The sequence below is a fragment of the Mirounga leonina genome, unplaced genomic scaffold, assembly GCF_011800145.1.
Source record: "Mirounga leonina isolate KUSES-001 unplaced genomic scaffold, KU_Mleo_1.0 Mir_127, whole genome shotgun sequence".
Lineage (NCBI taxonomy): Eukaryota > Metazoa > Chordata > Mammalia > Carnivora > Phocidae > Mirounga > Mirounga leonina.
Window position 1 is genome coordinate 36,547,038 of NW_023270316.1, and position 23,334 is coordinate 36,570,371.

The 23,334-nt window shown below is 36.2% G+C and overlaps 1 protein-coding gene across 2 annotated transcripts in view; it reads left to right on the plus strand.

The window, feature by feature from the left end:
* The window catches only part of KLHL1 (kelch like family member 1), a 357,107-nt gene that overhangs the window by 297,435 nt on the left and 36,338 nt on the right, over window positions 1–23,334 (plus strand). For both annotated transcript variants that reach the window (XM_035003252.1, XM_035003253.1), the window contains one exon: window positions 16,102–16,264. In XM_035003252.1, coding sequence (XP_034859143.1) covers window positions 16,102–16,264 — 163 coding nt within the window. The remainder of the gene's footprint in view (window positions 1–16,101; window positions 16,265–23,334) is intronic.

Consider the following 23,334-nt stretch of genomic DNA (forward strand, 5'->3'; position numbering starts at 1 on the left):
GAAGAAGATAGTAGGAAGGGAAAAGTGAAGGGGGGGAAATCTGAGGGGGAGATGAACCATGAGAGACGATGGACTCTGAGAAACAAACTGAGGGTTCTAGAGGGGAGGCGGGACGGGTTAGCCTGGTCATGGGTATTAAAGAAGGCACGTACTGCATGGAGCACTGGGTGTTATACGCAAACATGGAACACTACATCAAAAACTAATGATGTAATATATGGTGATTAACATAACATAATAATAAAAAATAATAATAAAAAAACTAATAATGTAATGTATGGTGATTAACATAACAAAATAAAATTTTTTAAAAAGTCAATTGGAGAACATAGATATGCAAGTACTAAAGGGAGTCCGAAGGCTACTACAACGTGTGATGTCAGATTTGAGTAAGATTTAATTATGGAGAGAACAAAAGAAAAGAACATGTAAAAGATATTTTATAAATAGAATCTCCCATTGAAATCATTAGTATGTAAATGATTAATCTATTAAAATTCTGTGAAATTAACTTTAATATAAAGATTGATGATAGTAATTACATTAGTGTAGATTGATATTTCTTGAAAGCATGTAAGATAGGTTGCTGAAACAGTTTTAATTTGTAAATGTGTAAAATTTGTGTGTAAATCACATATAATATGTTTCCCTCACTATCCTGCTGGTACACAAAATTATCTACACGTTAAAGAAAAAAGAATCCGGATTTTGCATTAGTTAGAATAGTTTTTGCCTCAAGCACATAACTCTAGGTTAAGCCTGAAACAAACAAAATAATGGATAACATACTTGGTTTCATTTCTAAAATTACCTCTTAAAAATTTAGTAATTAATAAGTGGAGCAATAATTAACTAAAACTAGATATCTTCATACCTATATCTATTTCCTGTTTCTTTTCTGAAAGTGAGAGAAAAACCTTAAAATAATTTCATTGTCCCTATCATATGAATGATATATAGCAGATAAACAACATTTTCTGTTGTCAGTTGTCAACTTACAGTATATAAACAAATGGCAATAGTGCATGGCTGATTTTTCAAAAAAGTAATATAAACTAATATTGTTACTATTGCATCACTTGGTGATAGCTTGTTCCTGGGAAGGGTGTGGATCAATTTGCATAAGTGGTTCAGGGTCCTTTTGAAGAAAAAGGATGGAGATCCTCCAGATCCAAGGTAAATGTTATCTGTTGATTACTTTTCAACAAGGACTTTCTATTCAAAGTCCAAGGCAGGGAAAAGTCCTGAAGCCCCAGAGTAAAATACCCTGAGAGAACAAGGTGAACTTGGTGGTGGGACAGCTGAAGCAAAATGCCTAAGGTTCTGGGGTTTTCAAGGGGGGAAATGCCTTGTGACGCCTTCATTCTATTTTGAATATATGTAATTGTATCTTTTATGTTAAGTGCTATCAAACTGTGTATGATTAACAGCTTTTCTTTTCTCACTTACTGTGGACAAGTGTCAGTACATAAAGAACTGCCTCTTTCTTTAAGTATATCATTCAAATTTTAAGTATTTAATTTCACTATACTATCTCAGTCAGCTCAGGCTGCCAAAACAAAATACCACTGTCTTGGAGGTTTGAAAAACAGAAATGTATTTTTCACAGTTTTAGAGGCTGGGAGTCTGAGATTTGCTTGCCTTCATGGTCGGGTTCTGGTGACAGCCATCCTCCTGGCTTACAGATGACTGCCTTCTTGCTGTGCCCCCCCCGCCTTCCATGGCTTAGAGATAGATGTTCTCTCCTTCCTTCTTTAGAGTCACCAGTCTCATCATAGGCGCTTCACCCTCATGGTGCCTTCTTACTCTAATCACCTCCCAAAGTCTTCATCCCCAAATACCATCCTATTGGGGGTTATGAATGCAATGGATGGATTTTAGGAGGAGACAGTTCAGTCCAGAGCACTCAGGTTGGTCTATGATTATATTCTCTTATTCTTTCAATCTCTCTTGCATCTGTGATGATGTCTTCCTCAAGCCTAATCTAGGTTATTTTTACTATTCCAATTTTTAAAATCAGGTATACAAATATCAAAATATTTGAGTGATCTGTTCAAAGATAAAGCATTGGAGCATATCGATACATTGGTTTGTTTTCTCTTTCATTAATTTCAACTATTTTATTTTTATTAATGGTGTTTCCCTAGTGGAATCTGTTTGTTTTGCTTTTTATTTTATTTATTTATTTATTTGACAGAGAGAGACAGCAAGAGAGGGAACACAAGCAGCGGGAGTGGGAGAGGGAGAAGCACTCCTCCCGCTGAGCAGGGAGCCCAATGTGGGGCTCGATCCCAGGACCCTGGGATCATGACCTGAGCCGAAGGCAGACGTTTAACGACTGAGCCACCTAGGCGCGCCCCTGTTTTGCTTTTTAAAAATTGAAAAAATATAAAATTTTACTTTTTATCTCGAAAAGTTGTGTGTTTTCCATTTAAATAATGCACAGTTTTATACTTATCAATTAAGCCAAGTTTGTTCAATTCTTCAGACATTGTTATATTTTTTACTATATCTTTCTAAGGCTAAGAGATGCTTATTTAAATTTCACACAATAATTGTATTTTTATCACTTCTGTCATTTCTGATATATTTTTACATTATGAATTTAGCTATGTCTTTTGGTGCTAAAGGGTTTTTCTTGTGGGAACTTTGAAATCAATTCTGTATAAATTGTATATAAATTTAGCCATATCATATGTCTCTATCTATCCTTGTGTGACATTAATGTTAATGCAAATTCTGTATTTTTGTTCACCTTTGCCTGCTCTTTAATTATTTTGCTAACCAATTTGTTTTCCATTTTCATCACTTTATATATGTACTTATTGGAAATATCATATGACTGACTTTTGTTGGCCTAATCTGAAATCTCTTTCTTATTTCAAAAAACGAGTTCGTTCATGGTTAGTATCAAGGCTAACATACTGACCTTCTTTCTCCTTCTCCTTCTTCCTCTCCTCCAGCTCCCCCACCTCTCTCTCTCAGCCTCTTTCTTCTTCTTCTTATCTTAATATATTCCCTCTTACCATTCCTGTATTTCCATAGATTTAGAGGATGCTCTTTATTTCATTCTCTACTCTTGTTAATTGGAGGTTTCTTTTTTTTTTTTTTTTTAAGATTTTATTTATTTGTCAGAGAGAGACAGAGGGAGAAAAGCAGGGCAAGCAGCAGGCAGAGGGAGAAGCAGGCTCCCCGCTGAGCAGGGAGCCCAATGCAGGACTCATCCCAGAACCCTGAGATCATGACCTGAGCAGAAGGCCGACACTTAACCGACTGAGCCACTCAGGCGTCCCTGGAGGTTTCAATTTATTATTAAATGCTCTTTTAATCAGAAGTATTTGATTCCCATATTTTATTTATTTATGTATTTATTTATTTATTTTTTAATTTGACAGAGAGAGACACAGCAAGAGAGGGAACACAAGCAGGGGAAGCAGGGGAGGGAGAAGCAGGCCTCCCGCTGAGCAGGGAGCCGGATATGGGGCTCCATCCCAGGACACGGGGATCATGACCTGAGCCAAAGGCAGCCACTTAACTACTGAGCCACCCAGGTGCCCCTGATTCCTATATTTTAGACGGAATGTTTTTGAGCAAGACAATACTTCTAAATAAAATACTCTATTACTCCTCTAATTCCTCCCCAACTCCAACAAAATAAAATATTTAGAAGCTCTGGAATTTTACAAAGATATGTCCAAGTGTGAGTTGTTTTTGTTTTCTCATTAATCCTACCTGGAACTCAAGGATGTTTCAATCTATATGTCAAGATTTTTCTTCAGTTCTGGAAATTTTTTTTCTAGCATATGCAAAATTATAATATCCATATGCCCCCTTTTATTTCCAGGAACTACTATTCTTCACATATTTATCCTCCTGGATTTTTTTTTTTCTAGTCTATTTTGTTTCAGGTCCCCATCTATTTATATTTTTGTTCTATGCCTAAAGCTATTCCTTCCTCTTTATTTCTCAAGGCCACTCATTTGGACCTCAATATCATTCTGTCCAAATATATTTCCATAATTGTTTAATAGAAAATAATATATTTTAATACAATATATAAATATATAAATATTTAAAATATATTTTTAAAAACTTTTTAAGATCACCACTAATTTTCTTTTGTGCTTGCAAATAAATTCCCTTAAGAGTTTTCTTTCTTTTAAAACAATTTGGCAGTTCCTCTGCAATTCTACTAGATGAGTAGGTTTATAGATTATCCTACTTATCCTCTCTGGCAGTTGGGCCAGAGTTGGTGTCTTTTTTCCCTTGTGGCAGCAATTCTCAATGCTGGCTACACATTCAAATTACCTTGGCAGCTTTTAAATTATGGATGCTGGGCCCCAACACAAGCAAATTTTATCACAACCGTTCTAGGTAGAGTCCATGCAAATATATATATATTTATATTTATATAATTATATTTATATAAATATTTATATTTATATAATTATATATTATATATAATATATATTATAATTATATTTATAATTATATTTATATAAATATATTTATATGTTTATATATATTTAATATATATTAAATATATATATATTTATATATTATGATTTTAATATATTTTATATATCTTTTAAATATATTTATGTGTGTGTGTGTATTTAAGTTTTCCTTGATTAATCTAAGAACTACCTTTTATAAGCTCATTGTGTCTCAGGTTGGGTGACTGGAGTGCCCTAATTGATGGAATTCTCACAGATGGTGAGAAAAGCTTCATGGACTCAGACCTCATGGGGTCTGTTGTGAAGAAGCCCTGAAACCATCAGTTCTCTGTTATGGTTTCTGGACGGGCAGAGGTCCCTATTCTGCAGATTCTCTGTACTGTCCCAACCTCAGGAGATTGAAGCCATCTGTTCTACACGTTTTTGGCTTCTTGGGAAGCCAAAGGAAAGGAAATCCAAAAAGTCTTTTGAAATAAATGTCAGCCTTCCCTTTAGGGATCAATGTCTATGATGCCAACTTTTTTGCTGGATTTGCTTTTTGGTGATTCTTACCAGTGGACTCTAGTGTGTCTCCCAGAAACGTATCCAGCCCACATCGTGGAAGCCCAACAATCTTACAGCCTTACTTCTACCCAGTAGCCTGAACATCTCATCACCTATTTACCTCCTAGAAGCAAAACTTTGGAGTTGGGAGTGAAGAGAAGAGAATTTTGTTCAAGTAGCCATGGTCCCAAAATGCTTCCCTTTAATTTCATTGTATACTAACTTCCAAATGAGGCTTGACTTAGATACAAATATATCTAGACTAACACTGGTGAAATATTTCACCTTGCTTTTTTCTTTTTTTTTTTTTATAGTTTCATATTATACCTAGAATCCCCTGAAAATTGATATTCTCTACCAGAAATATCACTTTGACAGCAGACCTCAACATTTAAAGCATAGGTACAAAATACAAAAATAATAACTCAGCTCTGAAATGTTTGCCATTTATATTATGAGATTTAAAACATAATGTAAATTATTGCTTAGAACAATCCAAAGAGAAGAGCTCATATCCCTCATTTAAAGATTAACAAAGTGCGAATCACTGAAAATCTTCAAAATGTATGATCTTTCCACTACCTACCTGTCTCAATTTCATTTAGCACGAAAGCAGAGTCATTTCCCCAACATTATGTAATTTAGCAGTTATTGAAATATAATCAATAAGGTATAATCAATAGGCTGTACACAAAAGTGAGACAAGATAATCCCAATGAAAGAATTACATGAAATGATTTAGGAAATTAACTACTTCCACGGTGCTGTTCTTTTAAACCACTCTTCAAATCAATACAAATACAGAAAAGTATTATAATTATGTTAAAGCAATATCTTCAATAATTCCATCATATTTTAAATATATGATAGTAGAATATAATCAAAATAGGAAATGCATATAATGGTACTTCATAAGTAATCCGGATATTATATACTTATAAAATATTTAGTATACATATTGTATCCCAGAATGAGGATTCAAATAAATAAAGTTTAGCAGAGTCATGGGTAAAGGAGGGACAGAATCTTACTAAAAGCATGGGAAACCTTACAGAAAGCTTCCTATTTGCATTAGCTCTGAATGGGACAGAATTTCATCAGACGAGCTGAGGTACAGAATGTTAAAGTTCAGGGAACATATGGGTAATGATACTACATGAAATGATAAGGGATTTGGAAGTGCAATGAAATTAAGCCTGGACAGGCGGAATGAGGCCAGGTTATAGAGACTCACTGTGTAACAACAGAGTCTATAAAACAAGTGTATTAGCAAGAAAGTGCCTGACCATGTTTGTGTTAGCATGATTCTTCAGGGGGCACTGTGAAGATACAAGACTGCAAGTGTGAGAGCCTGTTGGTACACACCAGCAGTGTTTTATTAGGTGCTCTGGGGAGGACATGTATAAAACACAGACCCTGTTATTACAGAGCTTACAATCCATTTGGGAAGGCAAGAGATTAACATTCAGAAAATAGACAACAGTGGAAGTATCCATAGGACACCAAACTTGTGTATTCTTTCATTTGCCAAAATTTTTTGAACTCTAATTATGTGTTAGGTGTTAACACACAAGCAGACAGGGTATGTGTTAGGTTAAGCCTGTATATTAAACCTGGGATATGTCCCTGTCCCTTGTCAAGTTATAAAGAAATGAGGTAAAGGGGCGCCTGGGTGGCTCAGTCGTTAAGCGTCTGCCTTCGGCTCAGGTCATGATCCCGGGGTCCTGGGATCGAGCCCCGCATCGGGCTCCCTGCTCAGCAGGAAGCCTGCTTCTCCCTCTCCCACTCCCCCTGCTTGTGTTCCCTCTCTCGGTCTGTCTTTCTCTGTCAAATAAAAAAAAAAAAAAGAAATGAGGTAAAAGATTGTATTGGCATTTTATGTAATTTGGTTTTTATGTCCATTACTAACATCCTGTGTGTAATTGTGTATCTTTGAGAACAGTTACTACAACCCTGGGAGAAACTGGCTGTCCTGAAAATTACATTGAGTCTCATTTATTTTTTAATCATCCTATTGTTCGTTAAAGAAGAGCAGCTAAGGTATCATCCAGGAACATTTATTTTCAGGTATTTCTATGTCATTAAGGAAAGTGAGCTTGAAATCTCAAGATGCTGGTATTGTCATACGCAATAAAGTGTATTGTGCGCGCTTCAGTAGACCCGAGCTGTAATGCAGTAGAGAGCAATCTTTGAGTCGGACAGTTGCTCAGATATTAACATCTCACCAACTGAATTTATGATATCTTTGCCAGTAGTCTGGTAGGATATCTTAAATTCTCAATTTCTGTTGTGAAAAATTCCAACAAATATTCTTTTTTTTTTAAGATTTTATTTATTTATCTGAGAGAGAGAGAATGAGAGAGAGAGAGCATGAAAGGGGGGAGGGTCAGAGGGAGAAGCAGACTCCCTGCCGAGCAGGGAGCCCGATGCGGGACTCGATCCCGGGACTCCAGGATCATGACCTGAGCCGAAAGCAGTCGCTTAACCAACTGAGCCACCCAGGCGCCCTCAACAAATATTCTTATTTGCTGAATTGATGGATCTTGATTTGTCTGCCATATTGAATAATAAAATCTAGATCCGGTTCTTTCAGTACTAGCTCCATGATGTACGTCCATCTCTCTGGTTATACCAATGGCCATATTTACACATTGACATCTTCTTTACATTTATCTAGACAGTGGAAAAGATTTTTTAATGGCATTATCATTTGTCTCTGTGCATAGTACCTACAGTGATCTGAAGATTGGGGTTAGATTAATCTAATTAGGATACAATTCTAATAATGCCACTCTCTTGCATAAAAACCTTTCTCAGAGTCTCACATAAAATCAATACTTTTTGAACTGCCTTCTATATCCTGCTTGCCCCCTGCCCCACATTTTTTTTTTTCAACTTTATCTACAACCTTTTTCTTTTACCAACAGTATTAGTTTGGGTTTACTAAGCAGCAGATGTCAATAATGCATGGGATTAGCTGTTCAAGAGGTTTATTGGAGAAAACAGCCTCGAAAGATCCGGAGGGTGAAATAGATTTCAGACCATCATGCTTGACCTCACTTCTGTGAAGGCAAAAGGGGAGGAAGGAGTATTGGGATTGGGTAGAAAGAACCTCAGACTGTAACCCAGTTCCAAAAACAGTTTGGCCAGCCCCAGAGGGAATCCTAAGGCAAATCTTCAATACAGAGAGCCCCGTGTGTTGCAGGAATGGGCCTGCGTTAGCACCTTCACCGTGCACGATCACTGTCTGAGAGTGGTTGGTAAGAAGTGTGGCCTCAGCGGATGCAGACAGGCAATCGTCAATTATAGGTGGCCACATTTTTATGGTTGGTGCAACAACTGATTAAAGTTGCCATTCAGAGCCTGCTTTTTACTTCTGTGTTGTGCCCAAGTGATTCCCTTCTCTTACAATGTCTTGCATCTGTGTTTGTGAAAATTATAGCCAACCTTTAAAACACAGTTCACTTGCCCCATCTTCTGTGATATCTTCTCCAATCACCCAATTACAACCCACAGCCTCTATAACACTTTTCTGTATTACCTCAATTGTGATTTTTGCCTTAAAAGCCAACAATGCATCACTACAAGGGAAGCTGGCATTTTGAAGGATAGCACTTCAAAATCTATTGTGATTGCCTATTTTTCTTTGGATGTATACAACATTCCTAATTTAAACAATGACTATGGGGGCGCCTGGGTGGCTCAGTTGGTTAAGCGACTGCCTTCGGCTCAGGTCATGATCCTGGAGTCCCGGGATCGAGTCCCGCATCGGGCTCCCTGCTCGGCGGGGGGTCTGCTTCTCCCTCTGACCCTCCTCCCTCTCATGCTCTCTGTCTGTCATTCTCTCTGTCTCAAATAAATAAATAAAATCTTTAAAAAAAAAAAAAAACAATGACTATATATTACATGAAATCATCCCAATGATTTTCATAAGAGGAAACATATATTCATTTAGCAAAATATTTAGAGAGGGCATATTTTGTGGAAGGTTTTCAATCAGTATTTTAAATTGCCTACAAGGAAGCAAACATAAATGGAGCCCTCAGAAATAGAGACAATGTAGCATAGTGGAGTGTATTTAAATCTCTATCTGGTTTCTTCACAAGTCTCTCCCAGATCCCTACTGTGATATTATAGACTGAAATTTGATGAGAAGACTTAGGGTCTTGATACATAGCTACCATAGTTTTCATCATATTGAATACTTACATAAGGCTAAATAGGTGCCATATGCTTTTCTAAAGTGCTTTGCGTGCATTATTCCATTCAGTCCTTGAAGCAACCCTGTGGGCTAGGTAGCATCAGTAGCTCCGCTGTACAAATCAGGAAACTGAGACACAGGGGCTAAGTAACATTTCCAAATCACATAGCCAGGATGCTTTTTTTTTTTTTTGAACAAACAGAATGCATTGATGGAATGGAGGAAGAAGGGATGTTAGGAAAGGGATCCAATCAATACATCTTCATTCAAAAATATTTCCTGAGTCTTCCATTTTTTCTTGTATTAACAGCTACCACATCAGTATAAGACACTGTCATCTGTCACATACGCTCTTGGCATGGACCCATCCATGCTCATTTCTCCACACCATATCTCACAGGGAATTTTTTGAAAAATAAATATAGTTGCATCATGTCTCTGCTTAAAAAATTTCAGTAGTTTCACATGGCTCTTAGGATTAAAAAAAAAGAAGAAGAATTCTTATTGGTACATAAAGCCCCACACTGTGCGGTACTTGAACTCCTCAGACTTACTGTACGCCACACGGCCTGTCCCTTAACTCTCCAGTTTTCTTGCTACACAGGCCCTCGTGCAGCTCCTCAGACATACTCTGCTTCTTCCTACCACTAACACCTTCATACCAATGTTCCTTCTGCCTAGAATTCCTTAACCCCAAAGTGAATCCTAACATTTCCCCAGGTTTTAGCTCAGTCATCACTTTTTCACTTTGGAGAAGAAGCATTCCTTTCATCCTATGGACAGGTACTAAAGTAGCCCTATTTGTAGACTTCATTGATTTACACCTCTCCGCTCCCACCCCAGTGTGCACTCTGTGAGGAAGTGAACGGGTAGAAGCTATGTAATTGTGTATTGTGTGTTGGAATTGTTGGAAAAATGGATGGATGATGAATGAATCCAAGAAATGAAAACTGTATAGTAGTAAAATTGGATGTTGGCTGACTACTAAACTTCAATGACAACTTTGATTCTGTATTACCTGCCCCCCCTACACACCACACAACATGAATGAAAGATGTTAGCAACTTGTAAAGTAGGCAGATTATTGGTTGGAGACCTTCTGCCCAATGGTTCTAGTACTAATGTCATTTTATACTGTGGCAGTCATTTTCAATCTTGACTGAGGATTCAGTTAAGGATTCAGTTAAAAGTTCTCACCCTAGAGAACTTGAAATGTCTCTGTGGTTAGGCATCATCTCAGCCCAATCAGACAAGAATCTCTCTAATTCAGAAATTAGTATTTTTTCAAAGGTTCCCAGGTGATTTCAATGGGCAGCCAAGACTGACAATCGCAGTCTCATTAAGGAAAGAATAGAATACAATACGCCAGTACTTTTGCAGATCAAGCGAAAATAAAAATATATCTTAAGCCTACATGATTTCATAAGATTGAATGAAAAATATCCCTATGCAATATAGTCCATTTTGTTCTGCCTATGATCAACATTTAAAAATTATATATGTATCAATCTATTAGTATTTTATATCATAATTATATAGAAAGCATTTGTATATATTTTATATTATATGCATATATAATATTGGGTAAATTCTCACAAAGACTACATATCTATACACATACGTATATCACACATATACACACATATATAATATGTGTGTATATGTGTGATACATACATAAATATATGTATCACACATATATTTAATATCACTGGGGAAAAATGTGTAATGTATATAAAATGTATATAATTTTACTTATCTATTTCTCCATTCCCATTTAGGTAGGTTATTTTTTTTTCAAGTCTTTGCACAGAACAAAAATCCTTAAATGAACTATTATTTAGGGTTTCATGGCTTCTGAAGTAAAACTATTTGATAATACTGGGATTAAATTAGCCTGATCATTAGTTATAAGTATTTACTAGGTGCTACTATATCCTTGATGGTGATTTTTAAAAACAGTTTAGAAAAAAAGTTTAAAAATAAATTCATGTCTAGAAGACAATATACATATTGAAGGCACTGGTAATTTAAATATATTTTGAGACTTCTATAAGATAATAATTAGTAATATTATAGTAATTTATTTGACATAATGATTAAGTCAAAAGAAATTTAAATGTATTATTATTCATTTAAAAATACTCTATACAGGGCGCCTGGGTGGCTCAGTTGGTTAAGCGACTGCCTTCGGCTCAGGTCATGATCCCGGAGTCCTGGGATCGAGTCCCGCATCGGGCTCCCGGCTCGGCGGGGAGCCTGCTTCTCCCTCTGACCCTGTCCCCTCTCATGCTGTTTCTCTCTCTCTCTCTCTCAAATAAATAAATAAAATCTTTAAAAAAATAAAAAAATAAAAATACTCTATACAGACAAAAGGAAACCTCATATTTTACAAGCTAATGCTTTTCAAATTATGTAATTAATGGCAAAATGCAAACAATAAAGCAATATTAAGAACTGGCTTTATGTTGCCATAATTTTTAATTAAAATATGATGTTCTGGGGGCACCTGAGTGGCTCAGTCGTTGGGCGTCTGCCTTCCGCTCGGGTCATGATCCCGGGGTCCTGGGATGGAGCCCTGCACCCGGCTCCCCGCTCCGCGGGAGGCCTGCTTCTCCCTCTCCCGCTCCCCCTGCTTGTGTTCCCTCTCTCGCTGTGTCTCTCTCTGTCAAATAAACAACAACAACAACAAAAATATGATGTTCTTAATTTGGAAAGTTTAGAGCTTAGAATAAATTTAGCAATATATTAATTGGATGATATTAACAAGTGTAGAGAAGAGTAATAATTTCTTTTTCAGGAGAACAAATTAAGTGTCTGGTTGTATTGATACAGAAAGGTCAAAATAAATATTTTGAGGTAAATTGTGTGAGTAAAATTAAATTTTGCTTTTATTTTATTTTTTAAAATATTCATTTATTTATTTTTAGAGAGTGAGTGTGAATGGGGGGAGGGGCAGAGGGAGAGGGACAAGGAGACTCTGCCCTGAGCACAGCCCGATGCCAGGCTTGATCTCCGGACCCTGAGATCGTGACCTGAGACGAAATCAAGAGTTGGATGCTTAACCGACTGAGCCACCTAGGCGCCTCTATATGGGAAAATTGTAATAAATATTTTACAGCAGAAGTCTTAAGGGGAATAAAATGTGCAAGACCCATAGTGTAAAATATGTAAGTAATTATGCGTTTTGAAAAAGTACAATTTGGTAACATAAAGCATCAAGAAGACATTTTGAAATTCATTATCAGAAGTAGTCATGCAATTACTAACCTTGAGACATACAAAAATATTTCAATTAAATTATTATTTTTTTAGTGGAGGTTTAATATTGTTACTGAACAAAGCACAGAAAAATATTTTTAGACTGTTAACCTTGCTTTACTGCATCTTTAAGATATTTTTGGTAAACATAAGGAAGAAATTGAATGTATCATTCTAATTTTGAAATTATTCTGGTCCACTTATCATCACAGCTGCAAAAAATATGCAAATCACATTGTAAGGAATCCAGGTTCATAAATCTGTGGCATTTTATATATGCTCTAGGACTGAAACATGTTCATAAAGTCAAATAATTTCAAACAGTTAAAAAAACAAGTCACAGATCAATGATTTTTGTAGGATATATATTTGATTAAGTAGTTATCAGATTGTATTACAACTTGTAATGTAATACTCCAGAACCTACTTTGAAAGTGAACAATAACCTCCCTCTTTCCAAATCCAACAGAAGTTTGTACTTGGTCAGAAATACGAAAACTTTACCCCATCCCCTTAGAAACACTCTCCACTCTTAGTTTTCAGATACCAAAATTTCTGGTTTTCCTTCTACCTATCTGACCATTTTTTCTCTGTCTCTTTTGTTCTCTTTTCTTGTAATTGATATTGAAGCCATTCAGGGCTAGATTCTGGTCTCTGTTACCTTCTCTCTTAATACTATTTTCTTAATTAACCTTACTTGATTCTATGCCTTTAAATGCCAAATTTAGACACGTATGTCCAAAATTTAGACATGTAGCTCCAACACTGACTTGAACTTTTGACATACATATTAAACAGCCTTTTTAAATGCTCCACTTAGATGTCTGATAGTCTCCTCAAAAATGATATCTTCAAAATATAGTTCTAAAAATTTTCAATCAATTCATCTATCCGTGAATTGTCCTTTTTATTCACATACCAAGATCCAATCCATTAGCATGTTCTAACAACAAATCTCCAGAGTCAGAATAAATCTCAAATATTTCTACTTTTCTGTATTTACTCTTTAACCTACTAGTGCAAGCTCTCATCTTCTCGTTTTTGGATAACTGCAATTCCCTCCTAATCACCTCTCTACTGCCACCTAAACTGACTCCAATCCGTTTGCTACAACACAACCAAAATAAATATCATGGTGACCATATCCCTCACTGATGAACACTTCAGTGATTTCCCTTTGCTCTTAGAATAAAATCCAAATTCATTAGATTCATGCATGATCTGGCCCTTTCTGATGGATATATCTTTAAAAACTTCACTGATGTTTAAAATTGATCTTGATATAATTATTATTGAGATATGAATGATTGTACATATTTCTATAAAAAGCCCATAAGATATATCCATATCCTTTGAGAATTGCCCCCAAAATATTTAAGACTTATTCATCCTTTCTGATTTCTATCTCTTACTTTGAGCTGCCTAAAGAAAGATCAACATCCAAAGTTTATGCCCTTTGATTTTGGCAATCACTGAGTCAGAACCCTGTCCTCCATATGGATATCTATTTACTGGTGTATGTAAAATAACATCCCTAAGTTGAATATATGTGTGAGAGCGATTTGATATTCTAATTAGTTACTTTATCCTATTTTTAGTATATGTGCTGCCGAAGCAAGCACTACTTTATCCTTTATTAAATTATAATTCTATAATATGTGTGAAGGACTTACTGTGAATAATGTACTTATTCCATTTTAGTTAAATATTTGTTAACTGATATATATGAACTCAGCGAGGGCAGGGACTTTGTTTGCCTTGTTTGCCTCTGTGTTCTTGGCACTGTGTGGTACTAAGAACAATTCCTGACACATAATAGACATTTGAATGAATGAGTGAACGAACGAATGAACAAGGAGTCATTTATTTTCAGGTTCGTGTTGAAAGACAATTCTCCATGGGTCTCTCACATTTTTGTACAACTTTCAGGCAAGGCACCAACTGCCCAAAAGGATATTAATATAACGGAAAGGCTAAGACAGAAAGAGTTCTTCTTTCCAAAGTGAAAGGCAGGCATGCTTAAAAGCATGAAGATGTCTCCTTCTGTAGTAATAGGCATGTAGGTTTATTGCTCGTTGAAAAGTTATTTCCTTTCTCGTAATAAAATTCACTGCACGTTCAAGTTCCAACTGACCCTTGTCAAGGCAAAAAATGCATTAGACAAATTTAAAAACACGGAAGACTTTATTCAAGGCTATTGCAATAGGGAAAAGAGGCCAGAATTGAGGCTGAACTCAACCTCACTCAAAACAAAGGCAGGAGGGTTTTTAAGAGCTCTGGTAGGCGCAGTGGCTCATAGGCAATCTGTGTTTGCTAATTGGCCTTACCCAAAGGTGAGGTAAATTTTCTATCTCATGATAAGAGGTAGTTTTACAGCTTGAAGCAAGGGGCCAACTGAAGTTAGGCTCTCAATATCTTTCTTAATGCTTACATTTCGAAGAAATAGTTCCCAGGTCCTTGAGAAGAAATTCCTGGGTTGTAACACAAGTAGGAGGCATTTAAAAAGATTTCCATCTAGAAAGGACAGAGAAATAATGTGCAATTACATGTTTTCTAAAATAAATGCTCTAAGGAAAATGAGGTCAGGACCCTAGAAGCAAGAAGAATCCTGTCTAAATTTTGGTCAAGCTGAGGGAAATGTTAATGTTAAAAGCTTGGTCATCCTCTTTGGGTCACCCTGTTGGAACCGGGGCTTGAAGAACAAGCAAAAAAAAAAAAAAAAAAGTGATACTCTGACTCTTGCTGTTGGTATGAGTAATGAATTACCTTTCTCCTCTGACCCAGGAGTCTCATGTCTTATACCAATATACATAAATTTATGACAGTCTAACTCATCAGCTAGCAAGTAGGGTAAAATCGCAGACTCATCAAAGCCCTTGACAAGCAGACTTTGAACTTGGGAGCAAAATTCGTCAGAATTTCTCTATATATAATGAAATCATTTCAGCCAATATTAACATGATATTTAAATATTTAGCAATTGTTAGCATTTAAGAAAATTCATCTATAAAGCAGTGAATATACTGGAAAAGCAATATATAGGAGTGTGTGTGTGTATATATATATATATACACCTGTGTATATATATATATATACACACACATATATATAAAATCTCCTTCCATTGATGACTCACTATTAATTTGTTTTAAATGCTTATGTTTAGTGATTTCAGCTTATAATATGAAATGCATCATAACCTTTAGATAACTTCATCATGGAGTTACTGAGAAGCCAAAACACAGAAAATCCTACCCTGAATTTCAAATTGATAATATTGCATTGATTTAATGTAACTTTGCTTAAAGTAATAAACTACTTTAAACTGCAGAGTGGAAATGTTCTTCAAAAGTAGAGGCACAATATGTATCATCTCTGATTTTTAGAATTTGTTTCTTCATAGAGACATAAATAAGGAAGTTCATTTTCTTTTATAAAGCATCTAGATCATATTTTTGGTTCTAAATTTTTTGCACTTTAAGAAAATGATACTGCTAATAGTAAATAGATTCTACCCTACTGCTATTGGGTGATAGCTAGAGCTTACCCTGAATTGCATCACGGTTTTTACTATTAATCTGATTTTTTAAATCTCACTGTGAAATCAATCCATTCAGTTTTCATTTCTCCCCTGTTTTAGGTGTAACAGTCCTTGAAGGTCCTATTTATGCTGTGGGGGGCCATGATGGCTGGAGCTATCTGAATACAGTGGAGAGGTGGGATCCCCAGAGTCAGCAATGGACATTTGTAGCCAGTATGTCCATTGCCCGAAGTACAGTTGGTGTAGCAGCACTGAATGGCAAGTGAGTAGATTTTTCTTCTTTTATCTGAATACACATTTTTTTGAGTATCCTTTTTAAAATAACTTTTAGTAAGCCGACTCAATAAAAATCTCTTTAAATATTTTAAGATTGCTATTTTTTTCTTTAATTCAGTCTTCATGGATAATTGATGAATCAAGATTGCATATTTTTCTGGTTGTCTCGCCATATAAAACAGAAACTAAAACTTCACATTAATTGCCAGTTAAAGCAGCATCGAATATATCTCGTGAGAATTATTTCCACTAGAGATCTGCATACTTGCATACTTTCTGGTAAAATCATCTGAGGAGCTTTCGAAATGCTACTAAAATTTGGTGCCTAGTATATATTTTTTGCATCATTATACTAGTGTGTCCACTTTCCACCATTTCCATTTCTTTTTTTTTAAAAAGATTTTACTTATTTATTTGACAGAGAGAGACACAGCGAGAGAGGGAACACAAGCAGGGGGAGTGGGAGAGGGAGAAGCAGGCTCCCCGCAGAGCAGGGAGCCTGATGCGGGACTCAATCCCAGGACCCTGGGATCATGACCTGAGCTGAAGGCAGTCGCTCAACCAACTGAGCCACCCAGGTGCCCCATTTCCATTTCTATCACCCTAAATCAGGAATTCTTCATCTCCATAATGTTGAAATTTGGGGCCAGATAATCTTTTATTGGCGGTGAGGCTCTGTCCTGTGCACAGCAGGATGTGCAGCGGAGTTCTGGGCTTCTATGCACTAGACTCAGCTCTACCTCTATCCCAGTGTGACAACCAGAAAGTCTCCAGACTTTGCCTCGTATCCTGTGGGGATGACAAAATATGCTCCTTCTTACTTCCATGAGAACCTCCTGCCCTAAACAAAGTTAGTGACACATTGGTCCTGGAAAGCTGCAAATGTTTCCAGTCTGGTTTCCCTACTTCTCTTTCTCCTACAGTCCATTTGCCAAAGCAGCCAGAACAATCCTTTTACAAATACAAATCAAATGTTATTCCTCTTCAAGGCCTTCTCTTTCCAAATAGGATACAGGGCCTATCTTCACCTAAAGGGACCCACTGGATCTTGCCCCTGCCTACTCTACTTTTTTCTTTCCTCTTTGCTTCAGCCTCAAATATGGCAAGCTCTAGCCCCTCAGTCCCTTTGAATTTGCAGTTGGTATTGAGATCATCCATTTGGCAGTTTTTAACAGTTATAAAAATCAGCCTTATTAAGACCCCTCAGAACCATCAGCACCAGCAGACTGGCACCTTCTCCCAAGGCCTCAGGGTCCCAGTCTAAGGGTCCCTCTTTCATGTCACAGACACCAGCTCTAGCTAAACAGTGGCCCAGTGACACATGTCTGGGCTTCAACTACATAAATTCCTCCTCCAAACTTCAAAATCTTAATTATTATAATTTGTTCTTTTTGTTCCTCAGCACTAGGGGTGGGAGTCGTTTCCTTTAGTTGATACATTTATGATGTAGGATTGGTAGGAACAGCATCTCAGACAAAGAAAAACTGCCAAATGGATGGTCTCATTGCCAACTGAGGGGTCTCAATAAGGCTGATTTTTGTAAGTGTTAAAAACTGCCAACTGGATACAAAAAGAAAGGATGGGGTGATACTCATAGGAACATGAAACAAACAAGGAGCAAGACCTCCCCCTAGGGGAGGCCTAGCCCTTAGTCTTTCAGATTCTCTCTTGTATCCATGAATGCCAAAAATGGAACCAGGTGGCAAATCAGAAAAGTGGTTTGCAGAATTGCTGGCCCGACATCAAAGAGTACAGTATAGAAGAGAGAAGTACAGTATAGAAGAGAGAATGTGAGAGAATGTGAGGGCAGCTTAATAACTGGAACATTCATCTTGAAATTCAAAATGTTGGTCACCTGGGTGGCTCAGTCATTAAGCGTTTGTCTTTGGCTCAGGTCATGATCCCAGGGTCCTGGGACCAAGCACCACTTTGGGCTCCCTGATCAGTGGGGGGCCTGCTTCTCCCTCTGCCTCTGCTCCACCCCACTGCTCATGTTCTCTCTCTCTCTCTAATAAATAAATAAAATCTTTAAAAAAATTCAAAATGTATTCTTTTTAAAATGTATGCTTTAAAAAAAAACAAAAAACAAAGAAATTCAAGAAAATGCTTACCAGGATACAATCTGATTGCTACTTTCCTTTCTTTTAACTTAATACTTGGGAGATTCATTTTAACAATCTCAACTAGGTATTTCTTTTACTTAGAAAAGTTTTTATCTATTGAGAATTAAAAAAAATTCTTCCCTTTTCCATTATTCTAGTCCTTTAGTTTTGGGATATATATTTTAGTATGTATTCATGTTTGTGATTCTATGTGTGTTCCATAGCCATAAATTCCTTTTCTCCCCAGTAATTTTATTTCTTTTCCACTTAACCTGCGACTTTTTTTTTTCTATATCACAGATTCAATCATTGCCATTTTGTTTGTGGATTTTTATTATTTCCAATGCAGACTTAAATTTTTTGCATTTTAATTTTCCTTACCTGATATCCTTCTCTGATACCTTTCTTTCCTGTCTACTTCATATCCATCTTACTTCAATTGAGTGTGCTGTCTTATCTTAAAAAACTCTTGTATCACCAAGTGTATATTTTCTTAAATTGTTTTTGGAACACAATTTACTTATTTTTCCTAGAAATCACAAGTTGTAAAGTATACATTTTTTTAAACAGTATCATTTGCTTAAATAGTAAGATGTTCTTATGTTTTGAAAAGACTCTTCTTACCTGTGCTCTGTTGTGCTTTGTTTTGTTTTCTATGTGCTCCTTGTGATTTGTCCTGTCACAGATCATTAAGTCTCTTAATTTCTCTCATGGTCAGTACGTTTAATTTTTCTCAAAATCCTACTCTCAAATATTTTGTTTGAAGTTTAATTAATGTCCATATCCACTGATGTTTCAAAAATCCATTAGATGAGAAAGGAAACATGGAACAGAATCATGGAAAGGCCAAAGCAAACAGCTACCTGTCAATTTATTTATTTATTTATTTATTTTTGTAAGCTACATTTCTGTAGCATAGTTCTGTGTATCAAACTTTCTAACTTTCTATTAGTACTGTCTTCAATATCAAATAATATCTATTGACATTCCTGCTAGATTCTTTTTGGGTACAGTTAAGAAAAATCTAGAGTCCTATCATTGATGCTTTGGAAAACCATTGTGTAGGAGAGTGAAAGGAGTTAAAATTATATACATCCCTTCAATCCCATAGTGGTAAAATGCTATGTAAAAAGTGGTTAGAGGTGTTCCTTCAATAGCTTCCTAGTTAAATGGAGATTTGTCAGAAGAGGAAATTGAAGCTTATCACCTGTCAATGTCTAGTGCGTTGGGGTCCCTGGGTAAGGGTCTACGAAATCACCAGGACACAGGGGATGCAGAGCAAAGGCAGCACTTGCAACTGCATACTGCCGTTTATTACTCACATAGCTATATACTCGCAGTGATCAGATAAACATAACAATGTGTACTTAAAGTATCAAGCCAACATCCGTGAAGTGAAATATACACGAAATTCAATAAGAACAAAATACATCCTGTTTATGCTTGCAGAATAAAGAATTCTCTTAGCCATCCTTCCTTTGGAGACAACACGTTCTTTGTCTTTAGAAAGAACACTTCTGTTTAGAAAGATACACTTTAAGCTAGGCAAGAGCCACTTCCTGCTGATCCAGGCATTTAGAACTTGCAACATGAGATAAGGGGAAGAGAACATTTTCTCCTCCTGGCCCAGGCCTGCCTGGCCGTCCTTAACCTCAGTGCAGTCCTCAAATGATCTGGGCCTGCAAGGGGCTTACAAGCCTACACCATCTCAATCACCGACCTTCCATCTCATCTCATTTGAAAATTATCTAAAGGAAATTTCTTAGAATTGTTTCTATGTGAATTAGATGCATCCCATTCCCCACTCTTCTCAATAGATTTTTAAAAATTCTGTTACCAAAAAAATATATAAATAAATAAATAAAAATTCTGTTACACCTTTTAATAACAATCATAGCAAATATTTTTTCATTTGTGTTAATATTGTCATTTTACTCAATAGAGAATATGTATTATTAATATCATTTTCTACCTATATTTATCTTCTCTTTTAAAAGGACTATTTTTCTTTAAGCATTATGATATATATATTTTAAAGATTTTATTTATTTAGTTGAGAGACAGAATGAGAGAGAGAGAGCATGAGGGGGGGAAGGATCAGATGGAGAAGCAGACTCCCTGCCGAGCAGGGAGCCTGATGTGGGACTCGATCCCGGGACTCCAGGATCATGACCTGAGCCGAAGGCAGTCACTTAACCAACTGAGCCACCTAGGCATCCCAAAGCATTATGATATTTTTACTTAAAAAGCACTTAATTTGGAAATTAATAGCAAAATTTCACATTATTCAACATTAAGTATTTTTTTTTGCTGGCATATCTATTCACAAATAGTAAAACTTATCATAATAAAATGAATATTTCTCTTGGATGTTAATGTTCATAATTCTTGTACAAGAAAGCCTAGGCCTTTTTTGCCTTTTTGCTTTTCCTGATGTTTATTTATAAGTAACAGTCCATTTGTTTATTACTGACTTACTTACCACTTACATTTGATGCTAATGGATTCATTCCTTGCATTCTTTAGAAAATGTGTATCTCATATCTCTTTAGAAAATATGTATCTCAGAGCAAATTTATTCAACGGGGATGACAAATATCTTTACCCCTTCATTATCTTATTCATTTGCTGCATTATTCTGTTACGTATTCTGTAATACACATGCACCTCTATTAAAGTTTTAATGCATTACTTATCTTATTCTAGATGTTTTTTAATAAATGATTTTTTAAAGATTTTATTTATTTATTTGAGAGAGAGAGTGAAAGAGAGATAGAAGGAGATCAGGAGCAGGGGGAGGGGCAGAGGAAGAAGCAGGCAACCCGCTGAGCAAGGAGCCTGATATGGGACTGGAACCCAGAACCCCGGGATCAAGACCTGAGCCAAAGGCAGACGCTCCACCAACTGAGCCACCCAGGCATCCCTTATTTTAGGTTTTTACATTATGGCTTTGTGAACTTTCCTTATGGTTTACTTTGAAATATCTTAATACGTGTCTGTTTTGTTACAAATCTCCAAACTCAATCAGAAGAGGGTGGGATAAAAATTTAACAAATGAAATATTTAATGGACAGTTTTACAGCACATTTTCACAAGTTGTTATAACTAAATTATCTTTCCAATTTCTTCTAATGCCCCCTTTAAGTTGGCTTTTAAATTGGCTATCTATGGGATTCATCATTTGGATCGTTTTTATTGTCCTTGTATTTTTTGGTCAGCTAGGTTATGTAGTATCTTAAGAAATCCTGTTTTAGTCTAATACCATTCTTCCTAAAAATATCAGAGTGTGATAGCATTTAATCTTAGTTTTTATTCTTGAAACTGTCACCTTTTAATTGAGTACATTTTTTTCCAAATTCAATCCTATTCTATGAAAATGTTTTAAGTGATTTAAGTTTCAAACAATCTTTCTCCTTTAAAATCAAAATAGTATAGCTCTCTTTTGAGTATCTTTTTTTTTCCTCCTGGGTGTGATTTAATGACCTCAGAATTCTGTGGTTTGATGACTATCTATTAATGTCTAGTTGCTTTTCCTGTTTTACTCAGAGAGAATCACAATTACTAGAAAGTGACCTTTCACGTTCAGACCCATAGCAGAAAATTGTTTCAACATCACCCTCTGACAGTTGTTTATCTTTTTCTCATCTCTACTGACATGATTTTTTCCTCTTGTTTTGCTTTCACATCTCACTAACGTGTCATGATAACCTGACTGTTGCCTGTCTGAAGATTATTTTGAATAATTTTCCCAATTAAGACACATAAAAGCCAGTGAACAGCCCTCTTAAGTTTAGATTCTTTATGATACCATTTGTTGTGGAAAAATAAGAAATTCATTCCTGGGGCAACTGGGTGGCTCAGTCAGTTAAGCAACTGCCTTCGGCTCAGATCATGATCTCAGGGTCCTGGGATCGAGTCCCACGTTGGGCTCCCTCCTCTGCAGGGAGCCTGCTTCTCCCTCTCCCTCTGCCTCACACCTCCTCTCATGCTCTCTCTCTCTCTCAAATAAGTAAATAAAGTCTTAAAAAAAAGAAAAGAAATTGGTTCCTGACTTAATATTAATGAGGGTATTCTGATAAATTCAAGGGCAAAATTGTATCAATTTCATTAAACATTTTGGTTCAGTCTTCCAATAAGAGAGAGTAAGCTAAGTGGTAGATATGTCATCTTATGCCAGGACAGCCAGCAGACTTACTTGATAAATCAAAGAAACCCAACAAAACAGTGGGTAGACATTGGGGTGTGGTGATTGGCCATATAAAACCTCAGACTCCCCAGCTATCTGTTACCAGTGATTCTTTCTGTTTTTTCTTTGCTCTTTGCTTGATTCTTTCCAACTCTGTAGCTAATAGGTCTTTCAGTTTTGCTTCTCTTTATTTCCTAAGTTAGCTCAAAAAGCAGATACTGATTCTGTCTGAGCACTTCCACAAATAGGCCTGAATTTTAATAAATGTATGCGACAGACCCTTGAGAACTTGCAAAACAGACAGAAATAATGGGGTTTGCTTCATGATTCACCATGGCTAAACTGAGTCTGCTTATGCATTCAAAACCTCATGTTAATAATACTCATGGGGCAGTTGGAATTTCTGTGCAACCTGAAGTATATACAGCTTGAAGAATCATAAGAGGAGTCAATGTGTGTTGTTTTCTCCAGTATGTGCCAATATCTAGCACAGTAAGTTAAGCCTCAGGACCTGTCATTTGCAAGATGTCTTCCAAGAAAGAGCCTATTTCTATTTTTTTATTCAAACTCTGGTATTCTATTTCTTAAATATGGAAACCCAAATTGTGTAAGTTTTTGTATGATAAGCAATTTGTATTAAAATTGTTTTATCTTAGAGTCATGAATAAGAAAAAAAAAACTGTTTGCTGAGTTTCACTTGGGAGTACTAACATGCTCTGGAAGTCTGTGATTTCTCTTCTGGAAAAAAAAAATATATATACAGCTGCC